This window comes from Pleurodeles waltl, chromosome 8 (assembly GCF_031143425.1).
Source record: "Pleurodeles waltl isolate 20211129_DDA chromosome 8, aPleWal1.hap1.20221129, whole genome shotgun sequence".
Classification (NCBI taxonomy): Eukaryota; Metazoa; Chordata; class Amphibia; order Caudata; family Salamandridae; genus Pleurodeles; species Pleurodeles waltl.
This window is the reverse complement of record NC_090447.1, coordinates 71,641,900-71,658,366: the sequence shown is the minus strand read 5'-3', so window position 1 is coordinate 71,658,366 and position 16,467 is coordinate 71,641,900. Positions and strand designations below refer to the sequence as shown.

Below are 16,467 nucleotides of genomic sequence, written 5' to 3'. Positions count from 1 at the left end.
AATGTTTGTACAGTTGAGTGATGTGCTGTAAAGTAAGCCCAAACATGTGTCATCTGACATTGTACTGTCCCAATTATTTATGCTTCCTCTCTGGTCTCAGAAAATGACCACACACCCCAGTGTTCTACCCACAGCACCCCAAATCTCAAATGCCCCTGTTGCAATATAAAATGTTTTTTGGAAAGTGGTTGCTGCTCCTGGGTGTGAGGTCTGCTCTTTCTCACATACATCAAATAGAACAATAAATTCATATATTAAGCCATGTCATTCATCGCTGAACTAGAAAATTGAATGGGTAAGTTCTAAGATTCAGCCCAGACCCCTAAGAAAGAAACCAACATAACAGGAATACAGCACATTTACCTGGCATATATCAGAAACACTATGGCTTGAGCAGCAACACCTTACCTCCGATATAGTTCCACAAGGATGGTGAACTTGTTAGCTCGTACAGAGGCATTAAATCCCAGCTCCCGGAGGGTTGCGGGCGGGATCAAGACACCTTCTTCTACCAGGATTGCCAAGCTGTACAAACCCTGAAGGAGGCAAATTGTGGACAGTTAATGTTATGTCCAGGCTTTTCTGGGAGGGAAATGAGCCTTGCAAACATTTTATGAATGTACAGAAAACTCACAATGATTCTGAGTGTTTACCTATTTTGCAAGGTACTCACCACCTGGGACAGACACGTCCTGCCCTGGAAGCGGATCCATTTACACATAAAATTATATATTACTGGTGCAATATGTGTGAGTAAATTTGGTCTGTAAACTTGAATTCACACTCATAAATTAGGCAATTTTGCTTACCTAAAATAAACTCAAGTGTGCAAATAGGTTAGCAATTTGGCTTTGTGTATGCAAACCCTCTGAGCTGTTATACTTTAATGGGTGTAACTGAAATTAATGTGTAAACAGGGTACAACGCATAAGCTTTGGAGGTTGCACTGTGTCCTTCAGAGGTCAGTGGTCAATATTTTGGACCTTCAGATGACAGTGATGCAATGACACAGGTATAAGTGGTGCAAGTATCAGCATCTTCATACAGCAGTGATACAAAGAACCTGGACTTCAGACGTTAGTGGTGTGGTTGTCAGCACCTTCAGATGGCAATGATACAAAGTTCCTAAACTTCATGCATAAGTTGAGCAATTGTAAGCATCTTCAATTGGCAGTAACGAACGAGTTACTTACCTTCGGTAACGACTTTTCTGGTGGATACATTAGCTACCTGTGGATTCCTCACCTCATGAATACTCCCATGGCGCCAGCATTCGACGGAAATCTTCTTACTAGTCTCTGCACGTCGACGAGGACGTCACTGTCGCCCACGCGACGCCGTCTGACGTCATACAGGCAATAAGAGGTCCTCGACGACGTGCGGACGTCAGTACCAATCATTTTTTACGTGCATGAGAACAACCAGGCAATGCAATGAAAGAGCAAGGCAACATCCATTATATTGTAAAAATACACCACATTGTATGAATAACTGTAAATCTTTTTATGTACATATATATATATATATAAAACTCTCTCTTTTAAAATATATACACACACCAAGTATATACACAAAGATATATACATATATATATATATAAATATATTATATATACATCTATTGCACCCTCAAAGACCAAGAGGAGCGCACTCAAGGATTACTTGGTAAGACCAGAAGGGCAACGGGGAGGCGGGTGGGACCGTGAGGAATCCACAGGTAGCTAATGTATCCACCAGAAAAGTCATTACCGAAGGTAAGTAACTCGTTCTTCTGATGGATACAACTACCTGTGGATTCCTCACCTCATGAATAGAGTCCCAAAGCAGTACCACGCCCGGCGGTGGGTGCCTAAATGGTCAAACCAAGAAATCCTGCAGCACTGACCGTGCAAAATGGCCGTCCCTTCTAACCTCAGAATCCAAACAGTAATGTTTTGCAAAAGTGTGAAGGGACGACCAAGTTGCGGCCTTGCAGATGTCGACCACAGGAACACCTCTGGCCAAGGCCGAAGTGGCCGACTTAGCTCTGGTGGAATGAGCTCTAATGCCCTCAGGAGGATCCTTCTTTGCCAAAGAGTAACATATTTTAATGCAAAGAACAACCCACCTGGATAGTGTTCTCTTGTGGACTGCCTTTCCTCTCCTCTTGCCCACGTATCCAATAAACAGCTGATCCTCCAGCCTGAAATCCTTTGTTCTATCGATAAAGAAGCTCAACGCTCTCTTTGGGTCCAGACGGTGCAGTCTTTCTTCCTCTTTGGAAGGATGAGGCGGAGGATAGAACGTGGAAAAAGTAATTGCCTGAGCCAAATGGAAGGGTGAAACAACCTTCGGGAGGAAAGCAGCCTTGGTCCTCAACACCACCTTATCCCCATAAAAAGTTGTATAAGGGGGTTTTACTGATAAGGCCTGCAACTCACTCACTCTCCTTGCTGATGTTATAGCTATCAGGAAGACTGTTTTTAAAACCAAATACCTCAAGGGGCAAGAATGCATAGGTTCAAAAGGGGACCCCATAAGGAAAGTCAGGACTAAGGACAAATCCCATTGCGGCATAACGAATGGCTTTGGAGGATATTGATTTAGAAGACCTTTCAAGAATCTGATAACAATAGGGGATTTAAATAAAGATGGTTGGTCTGGAAGACATAAGAAGGCTGACAAGGCCGATAAATAACCTTTAATGGTAGCCACTGCACAACCTTTCTGCGCCAGAGATAGAGCAAAAGACAAAACGTCCGATAGATGAGCATGCAAAGGATCAATCTGCCTCTCTCCACACCACGCAACAAATTTAGACCACCTATTAGCGTAGATAGATTTAGTGGAGTGTCGCCTGGCCGCTAATATAACATCCACTACCTCAGGCGGGAGAGAGAAGGAACTCAGGTTGCCCCGTTCAATCTCCAGGCATGTAGGTGCAGACTCTGGAGGTTGGGGTGTAGAACCTGCCCCTGCGACTGCGAGAGGAGGTCTGCCCTGAAAGGGAGACGGAGCGGCGGGCACATTGAGAGTTGGAGAAGGTCGGAGTACCACACCCTCCTTGGCCAATCCGGAGCTATTAAGATTACTAGAGCCCGGTCTTGGCGAATCTTCCTCAATACTCGAGGAATCAAGGGTATGGGAGGAAACGCGTAAAGCAACTGGCCGCACCAGGTCATTTGAAACGCGTCCCCCAACGCTTCCTGCATCGGATACTGAAGGCTGCAGAACAACGGACAATGCGCGTTCTCTCGAGTGGCGAACAGATCTACCAGAGGAAACCCCCACCTCTGGAAGATCAAACGGACTTGATCTGGATGGAGACGCCACTCGTGGTCTGCCGAGAAGTGGCGACTGAGACTGTCCGCACGCACGTTCAAAACTCCGGCCAGATGGTTTGCTATCAAGCAAATCCGATGGTCCTTTGCCCAGGACCATAGTCGAAGAGCTTCTCTGCAGAGAAGGTACGACCCCACTCCTCCCTGCTTGTTTATGTACCACATCGTGGTAGTATTGTCCGTTAGGACCTGTACCGACTGACCACGAAGGGAAGGGAGGAAGGCCTTGAGAGCCAGACGTACAGCCCGTAATTCTAACAGATTGATGTGAAAAATCTGTTCCTCTGGAGACCAAAGACCTTTGATCTCCAGATCCCCCAGATGAGCTCCCCACCCTAGAGTGGAAGCATCCGTTATGACTGTGGCCACTGGTGGTGACTGCTGGAACGGCTTTCCTTGCGAAAGATTGTTGCTTACAATCCACCACTTCAAATCCACAGCAGCATCTCTGGAGATCTTGACAGTACCCTCTAGATCCCCTCTGTGTTGAGACCACTGCCTTCGGAGGCACCACTGAAGAGCCCTCATGTGCCAGCGAGCATGCGTGACCAACAGAATGCAGGAGGCAAAAAGACCGAGCAGACGAAGGACCTTGAGGACTGGAACTACCGCTCCATTTCGAAACATTGGAACCAAATCCTGAATATCTTGAATCCGCTGAGGCGGAGGAAAGGCCCGACCCAATGTTGTATCCAGTACTGCCCCTATGAACAGGAGGCGCTGAGAGGGCTCTAGGTGAGATTTGGGCTCGTTCACCGAAAAACCCAGGTCGAACAACAACTGGGTTGTTGACTGCAGATGACGCAACACAAGCTCCGGGGACTTGGCTTTGATCAACCAGTCGTCCAAGTAAGGGAATACTGCTATCCCCTTCCTTCTGAGCTCTGCCGCAACCACCGACATCACCTTCGTGAAGACTCGAGGTGCTGAAGTAAGACCAAACGGAAGGACCGCAAACTGATAATGTTGCGATCCCACCACAAACCGGAGATACTTCCTGTGTGACTTGAGTATCGGGATATGAAAGTAAGCATCCTGCAAGTCGACAGACACCATCCAGTCTTCCATGTTCAACGCCAAAAGCACCTGTGCTAGGGTCAGCATCTTGAACTTTTCCTGCTTGAGGAACCAATTCAAGATCCTCAGGTCCAGAATTGGTCTCAAACGACCATCCTTCTTGGGAATCAGGAAATACCTTGAGTAAACTCCTTGACCCCTTTCCTGCTCCGGGACCAACTCCACCGCGCCCTTTAAAAGGAGGACTTCTACCTCCTGTTCTAGCAACAGGAGGTGTTCTTGTGAACAATACGAAGGGCGGGGCGGGATGAGGGGCGGAAACTCCCGAAAAGGAAGGGTGTAGCCTTTTCCCACAACACTGAGAACCCAATTGTCCGACGTAACAGTCTCCCATTTGGTGAGAAAATGCTGTAATCTTCCCCCTACAGGAGAGGCGTGAGTTGGAAATGGTGGAAGCCTAAGGCTGCTTCCCCTGCTGCACCCCGCCAGAGGATGAGGAAGAGGCAGAGTGCTGCTGAGAGGCTCCTCTGGTGCGGACCCTACCTCTCCCCCTGAAAGATCTATAGGGATGGGAAGAGGCAGGTTGCTGATATCTTCCCCGAAAGGAAGAGGAGGAAGAGCCACGCCCAAATCCACGAAACCTCCTGAAGAATCTGGAAGAGGCCGTGGAAGAAGGAGCTTGGAGCCCTAACGACTTAGCCGTGGCCCTGCTTTCCTTAAAACGTTCCAAGGCCGAATCAGCCTTAGCCCCAAACAGTTTGTCCCCATCAAACGGGAGATCCAACAATGTGGACTGTACATCATCCGAAAAGCCCGAGTTACGGAGCCAGGCCTGTCTCCTTGCCACCACAGTTGTGCCCATTGCTCTGGCTACCGAGTCGGTGGTATCCAGTCCCGTCTGGATAATTTGGGTCGCAGCAGCCTGGGCATTTGAGACAAGATCCAAAAGACCCTGGGGAAGCTCTGTAAACGAAGAGGAGATGTCATCCATCAGAGCATGAATATACCTCCCCAGGATACAGGTTGCATTGGTGGCTTTTAACGCCAGACTGCAGGACGAAAAAATCTTCTTCGACTGCGCCTCTAGCTTCTTTGAATCTCTGTCCCCAGGCACCGTCGGAAAAGAACCAGGCGCTGACTTGGACGAACAGGAGGCCTGCACCACCAAGCTCTCCGGCGTAGGGTGCCTGGACAGAAAACCAGGGTCAGTTGGAGCCGCCCGATACCTCCTGGCCGCGGCTCTGTGAACTGCTGGGGAAGATGCCGGCCTCTTCCACACCTCTAAAACCGGATCCAGCAGAGCGTCATTAAAAGGTAACAGAGGCTCCGCCGCGGCTGAGGCCGGATGTAACACCTCTGTCAAAAGGTTTTGTTTCGCCTCCACTACCGGCAAAGGCAGGTCCAAAAAACTAGCTGCCTTCCGTACCACTGCATGAAAGGAAGCAGCCTCCTCAGTATATTCCCCCGGGGACGAAAGGTCCCACTCAGGGGAAGTGTCCAGCCCACTGGCCGACTCCAGTCCACGCAGCCCATCACCCGAGTCCTCTAGCTCTCCTTCCTCTAGGGCTCGTTGGTACTCCTGCTCTTCTAGTACCCGGAGAGCACGTCTCCTTGAATGCAGTCGTTGCTCAATCCGCAGAGTCGACAATGCCTCCGCCGAAGTCGGAGATCGGCGCCGATCTTCCGAAGCCACCGACGCCGCATCCGGCGCCACAGGTAACTTCGGCGCCGACTGAAGAGCAGTTGAAACGGATGGGCCCACCGGAGTCACAGGCCGAAATCTCGACGTCGACGGGATGGAAATCCCTGGGGCCAATCCTTCCGAAGCCACCGGAGCGGCCACCGGCGCCGACACTGGCGCCGAGCCCACGTTCCCAAACGGGAGAAAGGGCATAAAGGGTGCCGGCCGAAGAGGCGCAGGATCACCCAAAGAAAAGGCCAAAGGCCCAGCCGGAGCACCCCCTGGAGCCATCTGTTGGAAGATGGCATACATCGCATTCAAGAATTCGGAACTATCGGCTCCAGGGGTGGGAAAAGCCGGATACTGGGGTGCCTGTCTCGGAGGCGACCCCGACGCCGGCCTCGGCGTCTGCGCCGGAGAAAACACTTGAGGCTCCAATACCTCAATCACCGACGCCTGTCCAGGTGAAGTTGGAGACGCCGGAGAAGGCAACGGCGTCGAAGGATGCGGCGTAACCGTGGGGCTGACTTCCCATGTTCTTCGGCGCCGATCCGGAGACCTGGAACGAGCCTCCCTTGAATGACGCCGAGATTCTCTACGGCGCCGGGAGTCTCGATGACGCCGATGTCTTGGAGAAGACTTCTTGTGATGCTTCTCCTTTGACTTGGCCATAAACAGCTTCGCCTCACGTTCTTTAAGAGCCTTTGGATTCATGTGCTGACATGAATCACAAGTCGAGACGTCGTGGTCGGAGCTCAAACACCAAAGGCAATCGGAATGAGGATCCGTCACCGACATCTTGCCTCCACACTCACGACAAGGCTTAAATCCAGACTTTCTCTGCGACATTATTTCCACAGCGAAAGACTACGCAGCAAGATATACACTGTAACCGCAAGAGTAACAGTTGCTCCCTCGAAGATAACCGTTTCGAATGCACGGAAAAAAGGGAACTGACGTCCGCACGTCGTCGAGGACCTCTTATTGCCTGTATGACGTCAGACGGCGTCGCGTGGGCGACAGTGACGTCCTCGTCGACGTGCAGAGACTAGTAAGAAGATTTCCGTCGAATGCTGGCGCCATGGGAGTATTCATGAGGTGAGGAATCCACAGGTAGTTGTATCCATCAGAAACAATAATACAGAACTTCAGATGTTGGTGGTACAGTTATTAACATCTTCAGATGGCAGTGACACAATAATCATGGACACTATGGTGCAATTTTAGGCATCCACAGATGGCGGTGATAAAATAATCTTGAACACCAGACATTAGTGGTGCAATTTTAGGCATCTACAGATGGTGGTGATACAATAATCCTGAGCTTCAGACATTAGTGCTGCAAATGACAGTGATACAATGATCCTGAACCTAAGATGTTTGTGGTGTAATTATCAGCCTTTCGAGATGGCAGTAATACAATGATCCTGACCTTCAGATGTCAATGGTGCACAAATCAACATCTACAGATACAATTATCCTGAACTTCAGATATTGACGGTGTAATTATCATCAAAAGACAGCAGTGACACAATGATCCTGAATTTCAGACATTAGTAGTGCAATTATCAGTATCTACAGATGGCAGTGATCACATGATCCTGAACTTCAAATATTAGTGGTACAATTATCAGCATATACAGAGGTGACACAATGATTCTAAACTTCAGATATTTGTGGTGTAATCATCAGCATCTACAGACATCAGTGATATCAAATACACCTTGAAGCGCATACACAGGATCACCACGGAACATACAACAAGAGATAAAACCTCAGATTCAACAACAGAAAAGACTGTACTTTGCTTGTCGCCTATACCTCAAGAACAATAGCACTAGAAGCACATGACTACCTCCACTGTATTACTCCTGTAAGTGGCATCGTGTTCAGGCAATCACTGAAGCACAACTTAGAAGCCTGGCACAGAACAACGAGCAATGGCACAAGTAGCAGCAATAAACACTCTTTTAAAGGAGCTGAAAGCCCTGAGACCATCCATGACAACAAGGAAAAGACAGCAAATTGATGTGCTGTTTATAAAAACAGACATAGTCTCCTTTAATGCTCGCTTTATAGTGGCAGACGATAGACTAACAAATATAAAGCAGAAAATGGCAATAACTATGGATTGGGAACAGGACCACTGATACAAACAGAAAAAAGCTCATAGAAATAAAAGGCAGAAAAAACTGTGATAACTTTTGATTTTCAGGCATCACAGAAAAGATGGAAAACAATAACATGCTAACTTTCTTACTCCGCTTAATTCCGGAAAGCGCGACTGGAATTGGAGCTTCTGCTGGCGATACAAAGGGTCCACAGGATCGAATTTCAATATAACACACTGCAAAAAAAACCTTTCAATGGTGCCATGAAGCACTGCCATGAATGACTGCTGGTCACCCTGGAATAGAAAAAGTGCAGAACTACTGCAACAAAACTCTGGTGGGAATCTCTCAAAAAAGATGTGTTTAATTGTGTGAGGAAATGCGAAAAATGTGCTTGAGCAAAGACAGCTTATGTGGCCTCTAAAGGCCTATTACAACCCTTAGCAACTCCTGCAAGTCTCTGAAAACATTTATCACCAAACTACCTACAGATCACAGTTGTACTGCTACTCCAGTAGTAATAGACATGAAGATTGAAAACTTTATTCCCTGTAAGTAAATACCTAGTGCCAGCCAATTGGCGCAGATGTTGTTAACCATTGTAGTTTGCTTACATAGAATACCCAAAGTCATGCTCTTAGATAGGGGATGTCAGTTTACTGGCTGATTCTGGAAGAACTGGGTCAAAGCACTTGACATTTTAACAGTCCAATGAGCGGTCTGAAAGACAAAATCAAACTCAGAAACAGTACCTTTACTGTTATGCCACTAAAATATCAGATACTTGGGTCAAACTACTTTGGTTAGCTGAGTTGTCTTATAACAATGTGTTCCACAGCTCTACTGGAAAATCTCCATTTGATGTTACTATACTGTCAGGGAGCAGTTGTCTTGGGCTTGAAGTGATCAAATCTCACTGGGTGCCTTCTGACTGTGGCCTATGCATCTGTACTCTATGTCTCTGTATTCCACTGATACAGAAACAATAAATTGTTTGTACATGAACTTTACTGTTTGCTGGTGGGGTTGCACTTTGATTTTGCTGTGTATGCTCTTTGTGCCCTGCTTCACTGTTCCAAAGTCAGCTTTCTTTAAGGACAGAATGGTGGGCAGTTTTTTATTTGTTTGACCTGGAACTTCGTGTCCCAGATTCCTTGGGGCTAAAGATGCACCTCTGCCATTTTGGTTGGGACGCTCTATAAATATGGGCCTGCCCAAATGGATGGTGTGAATTATTCTTGAGGACTTCAGGAAGCGGGGCGGTCTCAGGATGAAACTCCTGATTGCAAAACCTTGTGGTGGGAAAACAAACAACAGTCCAGGTTGTACAGCAAGACAGGTTGGGTCCCAAGGTAAATGCCCGTTGCTTCATTCATTATTGGTGGATTATTCTGAAAAACTCAGGAGCTTTTCGATTTTGTACTGTTCATGATGATAGACTGGTTCTTGTTTTCCTTTCACTGTGACAAGAATATAACTTTGAAGATGTTTAGCTGATACTTCTGAGGACAAGTCCTCCTCACAAAATTGTTTGATTTCACAAGAGGCAATCCGTGGATGGATAGAGAGAACGCCACCTAAATAACAGTTTGACCCTCAAAGATCATAACTAAGACACACACAGATATTCAAGTGAACCTAAATAGCAAGAATTCTTCCTTACAAAGACTTGAGTTGTGATATGTTTATATACCTACATATTAATAATTGTTGCAGAACTATATTCCAATTGTCATCATCGATAGAGACTCCCTTACGATGATTTCTATCCCAAGATCATCCATAGAGTTTATACTGGGAAGAAGAAGGGGTCAGGAGGTCAAAAGAGAGTGAGCCTCTTAACGTTACAGGTGATAATGTCAGATAGCATGAATGTGATCTGCAGAGTTGAAAGTGGCTCATGGAGCTGATCCCTCCACAACAATTTTTCCCTCACCTGGCCACATTGAGCCTTTGTGCCAAGACAGCCAGCAGAATTGTTGGTGCCGGGAGGTGAACCATTTGAGCTTCGCGCTGATTCTAAGGAGCACTGGCCCTGACATACTGTTACCCAACTCATTCCAAGACACTGAAAGGAGGGGATTGGAATTTAGTGCTAGACCTGATTTTGGATACATCAGGCCACCCTGTGATGCACTGGCCCAAGGACAGATGCCTGTTAAAGGACTTAATCACATCATTCACTGACTTGTGACTGTTGATGCACCTGACAGAAAATTAGTACAAGTTTACTTTATGCGTATATGGCACCCGTATCAACTATGTATTGGATACAGCCCAATTACTGGGTAGAAACCCATTACTGCCATGCTACCAAATAATATCTCGGACCACAATGCGACACAGATCTGAGTGACATGGGCATTCCCCCAGTGGGACAATTGTGACTTAAGAGAACACAATACAAACTCCCCGAAGACAAATACACAACCACACACAACCACACACCGAAAAGAGATATTATGCAATTTACTGAAAGCAAACTATGTTAAAAGGTCTATACACTTCTGAGAGAGAACAGGCTTTTTCCGTATTAATCAACAATACTGTAAGGGAGTGAGGCAGACCAATTGGTAGCTCTGCATTTACAACAGCTGAAATGGATCCATACCAACCCCACAAAAAGGGATACACAAGTCTGGATAGTCAAGCACGTTGTGGAAATACTATCAGTTTTGCAAAATTCTATGGTAAATTATAATTCTCAGAATGTCAGAACACCATAGTACAAAGCTGACACTTGCAAAGATGCGTTACAGTGGCGAAACATTAGCCCCCTCGGTGCAAGGGGAGCCCGAGCTCCATGAGCCCCCTCAGCTCAGAATACTGCGCATGGGCGGCAGGCGCCTGACTGGGTAAGGGGGAGGGTGGCCCTTCAGTGTACTTTGCAGGGGGGCCCCTCACGTTTCATTACGCCACTGATGTTTTATGGGGGAATATATCAAGATATGAAATAAGCAAGGAAATGTATGAGTTACTAGCAAGCAAAGTCCCCGGAGTAGGCGCTTCCCCTCAGAATGTTATATGGGTAACACACAAGTATTGGTACCCCTTTCGTGTAAAATGTGGGGTAAAATGTCATAAGGGAAAGTACCACTTATAGCAGGGATTTCCAGCTTTATATGTGGGAGGAGCTGCGTATGTACAATGAACATTACTAGTGTTTTAATAGCAACTATATCAAACACAATTACAGCACTTGCCTCCTATGGAAGTTTGTCAGTAGTGATGACCTCAGTGCATCAGGCAGAGTTGCTAGCATTGGTGTGAAAAAGCTTTTTCAAATTGGATTACCTATAAATGTCTAATACAGAAGAGCCATATTGGCAGTGGCACTGGGACTGATACCACATAGTCACCCTGATACCACATGATTTATCACTCATATTAGCTTTAAATATACTTTGCGAATTAAACCATTTTTCTCCGACCACCACTTTTTGAAAAAAGTTCACATCTCAAATACATGCTTTTCAATTTAGAGTTATACATATTAATTAAACCAAGTAAAAGCATCTCGGTATATAGGCTTGGCTACATATAGGACAGCTACTTACAGGGAGCCGGAGAGATACCAATAACTTTCAAGCTACTTATTGGAGAAGCCTAGTTTATAGACTCTAACAGGGCTAATATCTCCTTAATTCTCAAACCAGACAATGACTTACTTAACTGTGCAAGTTATACACCCATTTTCCTGATCAATATTGATGTAAAGATCTCAGCCAAAGTGCTGGCAAATAGACTAAAAGCAGTATTACTACAATGGATCCACCCAGGCTAGGTTGCTTTTGTCCCGAGTCACTTGCTCTCGCAAATTTGCAAAGATGTAGATTATAAAATAGCGATCTTATCATAGAGGGGGAAAGCCTTCGATAGAGTGGAGTGGAGCTACCTATTCTAAATCCTGGAGAGAATGGACATTGTGGATGACTATATATCAAAAGTAAGCTGGCCCTGCACAAAGCCCACAGCTGTGGTATCCGTTAATCCTTATACTCCATCCCCTTTCGAGATTAAGAGAGGGACCAGGCAAGGCTGTCCACTCTCTCCTCTATAATTCATTCTGGCACTTGAGTCTGTAGTGATTGCTATCCACCAAAACACAGACATAAAAGTTATACTGGCAGCTGCGGGAGACAACAAAGCCCTATTTTATACTGATGACATTTTTGTACCTTTATGAAGCCCAGCAAAATCCATATTCAAAATCCATATCCATATTTGGTTGATATCTAATTTTTCAGTATCCTCTGGGTAACAAATTAATTGGAAGAAGGGTGAGGACATTCCAATAACCAGATACACAACAGCTGCTGTCCTGTGCATTTGCCCTTTAGAGGCAAAGAACCTAAGCTGAAATATTTAGGGACTTATTAAACAGAGCGCTTGATTACAGAATGGAGGAAAATGTAACCGCGTTAGTACACAGAAAAATGAAAGACTTGGCCAAATGGTTCATTTTAAAATTATCAATATGGAGAAAAGTGCAATTGATTATTATGAACGTTGTACCTCATTTTATATGTTTGTCATGCTCCAACTCTCTCAATCAATGATCAATAAGGTGGTTAAATTGATTAGGTCTTTTCTTTGGGGAGGACAGAAACTGTCCCTGAAAATGGATCAATTACAAACGGCTACTGACAGCGACAAGTTATGGATTCTACACTTATAAACATATTTTCAAATCACAAAAGTGGGATATTTGATGCAAAACACTTTAGAAACTCAAAGGTGGGTGACGATAGAAATAGCCTATTTGGACCAAGAAGGGTGTTCTGCTTACTTTAAATGAAAGACAGCCGGAGATCGAGCTCTGCCAGCCTACCTTACATGCAATGACATACACTTGGCACTGCACACTTGGAAACCTAAAGGAGAATAGTAGAATACATGCGGAGCCCCAGTGTGGGGTAGTGGTGACATTCAAATTAAAGAGTAAGAACCAAACTGCCCAGAGTTTTAACAGCTACTTATAGAGGGGAAGTAAAAACATGTGTAGAAGTGCAAACTGAATTCAAACTTTGCATATCCTATTATCCCATCATACTGTCAGAATGTTTGATCTTCAACTATTTATGGATGTGGGGGGGTTATAAAGGGATGGTCTTTGGATCATGCAGGTTATTGACAGACTCTACTTTCTCGAACCCAATAGCTAGACAAAGGAAAGAGTGAGGGTTGCTTAAATTAAGAATTGACTATACAGATGAAGATTTGCAGGACCTAATACTAACTCATGAAAATTTCATGTGACTGCGGTTTTGTAAGATCTTGCATAGATGGCACTGGCTTCCCAAATGGCTAGGAGATGCTCAGGTAAACCCTAGAGCAATGCTTAGTTTTAAAAAAAAGAAGTGCCAGGGCCCTTGGCAGGAGGCCACTGCAGCATGCACCATCCATTGCTCCCACTAGTGCTGCCAATGAGAGCACTTGCCCTACTAGCCATCACACTCATACATGTGTGACGATGTAGACTTTAAATATATATTAAAATAAATAGCTAATACATGCCACTCAGCTAGTCTTATAGCATTGAATGGCAGGTATTAGTGACTTTAATGTATATTTGATGATTAAACAACAGCTGTTGTGCTCCTTAAAAAACAAAATAAACAGTGCCACCATGTGGCAGCTGTCATAAGAGCCAGTGCTGACAACAATGTTTTGGTGCCGAGCACCGGAAACCACCGCCTGAAATTCAGCACTGCCCAGGAGGGTGATGTTGGAGTTGTACTCAGCCGAACAGTGACATGGTGCACCTAATATGGTTTCTGGATCCATTTAAGAGAAACACATTTTAGGTTAGTCAAAGACCTGTGCTAGTGACGCACCTGTGGATCTTGCTGCAACGCGGCCTCTTTGTACATCTTGATTGCTGTAGTGACGTCACGTTTCCTCTTGGGTTGCGCTGTGTAGAGCAAATCTCCCATTTTAATCTGAGCTAAAGGGTAGAATCACAAATGAATGTTATTGTAGCAATCGTAATAAAAAATATTCTGAGATGATCAATGTCAATGCTGTGTAAGGCAATTTACAGAAGAAAGTGTGTGGAATCACAAGCAAAGAAGAAGGCATACATGTAAATGATCACTCTATTAAAGTACTAGACTTTTAAATCTTCAGAAAGCATGTGATATAAAGTTTCAGATGCCTAGTTATCAAATCAGCCTCCTGTACTGTTTTAATTCTTTCCTCACAGCCAAACATTCCACTCCAATGCGTACATTCTGGTCTTACAACATGCCCTCAGAACTATGACATGCTCACTACAAATTCCTTATAATTGTCATATACCTCTAGATAGCTGACTACCTAATCAGACAAAAGCAAATTAATCTTAGTTTTGCTTCATTAGGCACAGCCGAGTTCAAATTGCCAGACAAGTCCCATCCAGAAGAGAAAACTACCAAAACCACCAGCATACCTAGACCTAATCCTCTTGAGTGATGTGTCCTCAGTCAAAGTAGCACTTGTTGTGATCTGTGGACATCACATATGCAAAGAAAGGAATCAATAGCCGTTGAAAGGAAGGCTAGGTCAGAGATAGAATAAGGGCATGCTAAGCTAGAAAGGAGGCTGCTTGTGGCCACTTCTAAATGCATATAAATCTTAGTATAATCAGATCATAACCCCTTGAAAGGATGCTGCTTTAAATGCCAGATATCTTAAACACATCATGTTAACACTACACACAGATAAAGAGAGCATCCGGTCTGTCCAAGGAAGTCTCTAATGCCAGCGGGCACAATCATTCAGCATTTCCACATGACCCTATCTTGAATCTTGATACGTCAATTGAACACAAAATCAAAACACTTAGGGCCTGATTTAGATTTCAGCTTGTGAGTTACTATGTCACAACGGTGACACATATCCCGTCTGCCAAAATATAAACCCCATAGGAAATAATGGGATTTTAATTTCTGTGGACGGGATATCAGTCACCGTTGTGACAGATTAACCCGTCCACCGAAATCTAAATCAGGCCCTAACCCTGGTGCTGCACCAGACCCTTTTCTCGTTACAATTGGTGACGAACACAAAGCACAGAGCTTAACAAAGGGATGCAAAAAGTGTCATATTTTAAAAAAGGATGTGGAATCAATTTAGAAGAAATCCTCCTTTTACCATAGCTGGGTTTGTCCTCTATTTATTTTTACTTGGCTTCTGTTAGAATATGAGCCAAGTGGATTCTCTGCTTTTTTGCTTTAGCTCCTGTAGATTCCCCTGTGGGTTGTCAGTCAAGCCAGCAACAATATGAAGCCTATGATCCAAATTAATTTTATTTTTTCATTGTATTTGTACACAATTGCAGATGAGCTGTCCTTCTGCTTAAAAATAGACTGAAAAGCCATTGCCACATCTGCAAAGAGTGGCAAATAACTAATACCTCAACCAGGCACAGTGACTTTAAATTCAGTGGATAACATATTGAAGGATAGAATAAATAAATTCAAGTAAATTCAAGTAGGGCCAGAAGAAGATTACTATATGACATTGGCCATATTAGCCTGCTTCCAAGTTTCACAGGTCTCAACGAGTAGATGGTCAGACTTCTTAGAACTTCCAGAATTAGGTTTTAGCTCCTTCCGGAACTTGAATAAATTTCTCTAATTTCAGAGTTCGAGTGGTAGAGCATTCTGGTCATTAGACAACCGGGGCAGTATGAAGGACAGTGCCCCTGGTGCGCAACAGGCATGTGTGCCTAAATTCTGCACCCTCTGGACACTTTGGGCCTCATTATGACCCTGGCGGTCACCATACCGCCAGGGTTGCGGTAGGACCGCTGCCAAAGTGGTGCTCCGACTGTGACATTATGACCATGGCAGAGCCATTATGGTCCAACCGCCGACACCGCCAGCCTGCAGCCTGGCGGTCCCGTTGGTTGTAATCTGCCAGGGCAGCGCTGCAAGCAGCCCTGCCCTTGGGATTAGGAGTCCCCATCCACCAACCTGTCCATGGCGGTAAATACCGCCATGGAAAGGCTGGCAGAATGGGGGACTCGGGGCCCCTGCACTGCCCATGCACTTGGCATGGGAAGTGCAGGGGCCCACATGCACAACCTCATCACGCATTCCACTGCCTGAATTAGGGGCAGTGGACTGCGCAACAGGTGCTGCTGCACCCAATGCATCGCCACATTGCAGCCGGCTCCCTTGGGATCCGGCTACAATGTTAAGGCCCTGTTCCCCGCTGAGCTGTGTATAAGGACTACCATTTTACCGCTTGTCAGGAGAGGGTTTTTGCCCATATTATCACCTGTGATTCTGCCTGAGATGGCCTCACCTACTGCCAGCACACATTCCATTTCACAGATGCTACATCCCACCTGA

General features: G+C 45.4%; 1 protein-coding gene across 1 annotated transcript in view; it reads right to left on the bottom strand.

The window, feature by feature from the left end:
* LOC138249714 (protein sel-1 homolog 3-like) overlaps positions 1-16,467 on the bottom strand; it is a 320,950-nt gene that overhangs the window by 29,327 nt on the left and 275,156 nt on the right. Inside the window, exons 21-22 of the mRNA XM_069203733.1 lie at positions 13,966-14,075; positions 409-536 (exon numbers count right to left, since the gene is read on the bottom strand). Coding sequence (XP_069059834.1) covers positions 409-536; positions 13,966-14,075 — 238 coding nt within the window. The remainder of the gene's footprint in view (positions 1-408; positions 537-13,965; positions 14,076-16,467) is intronic.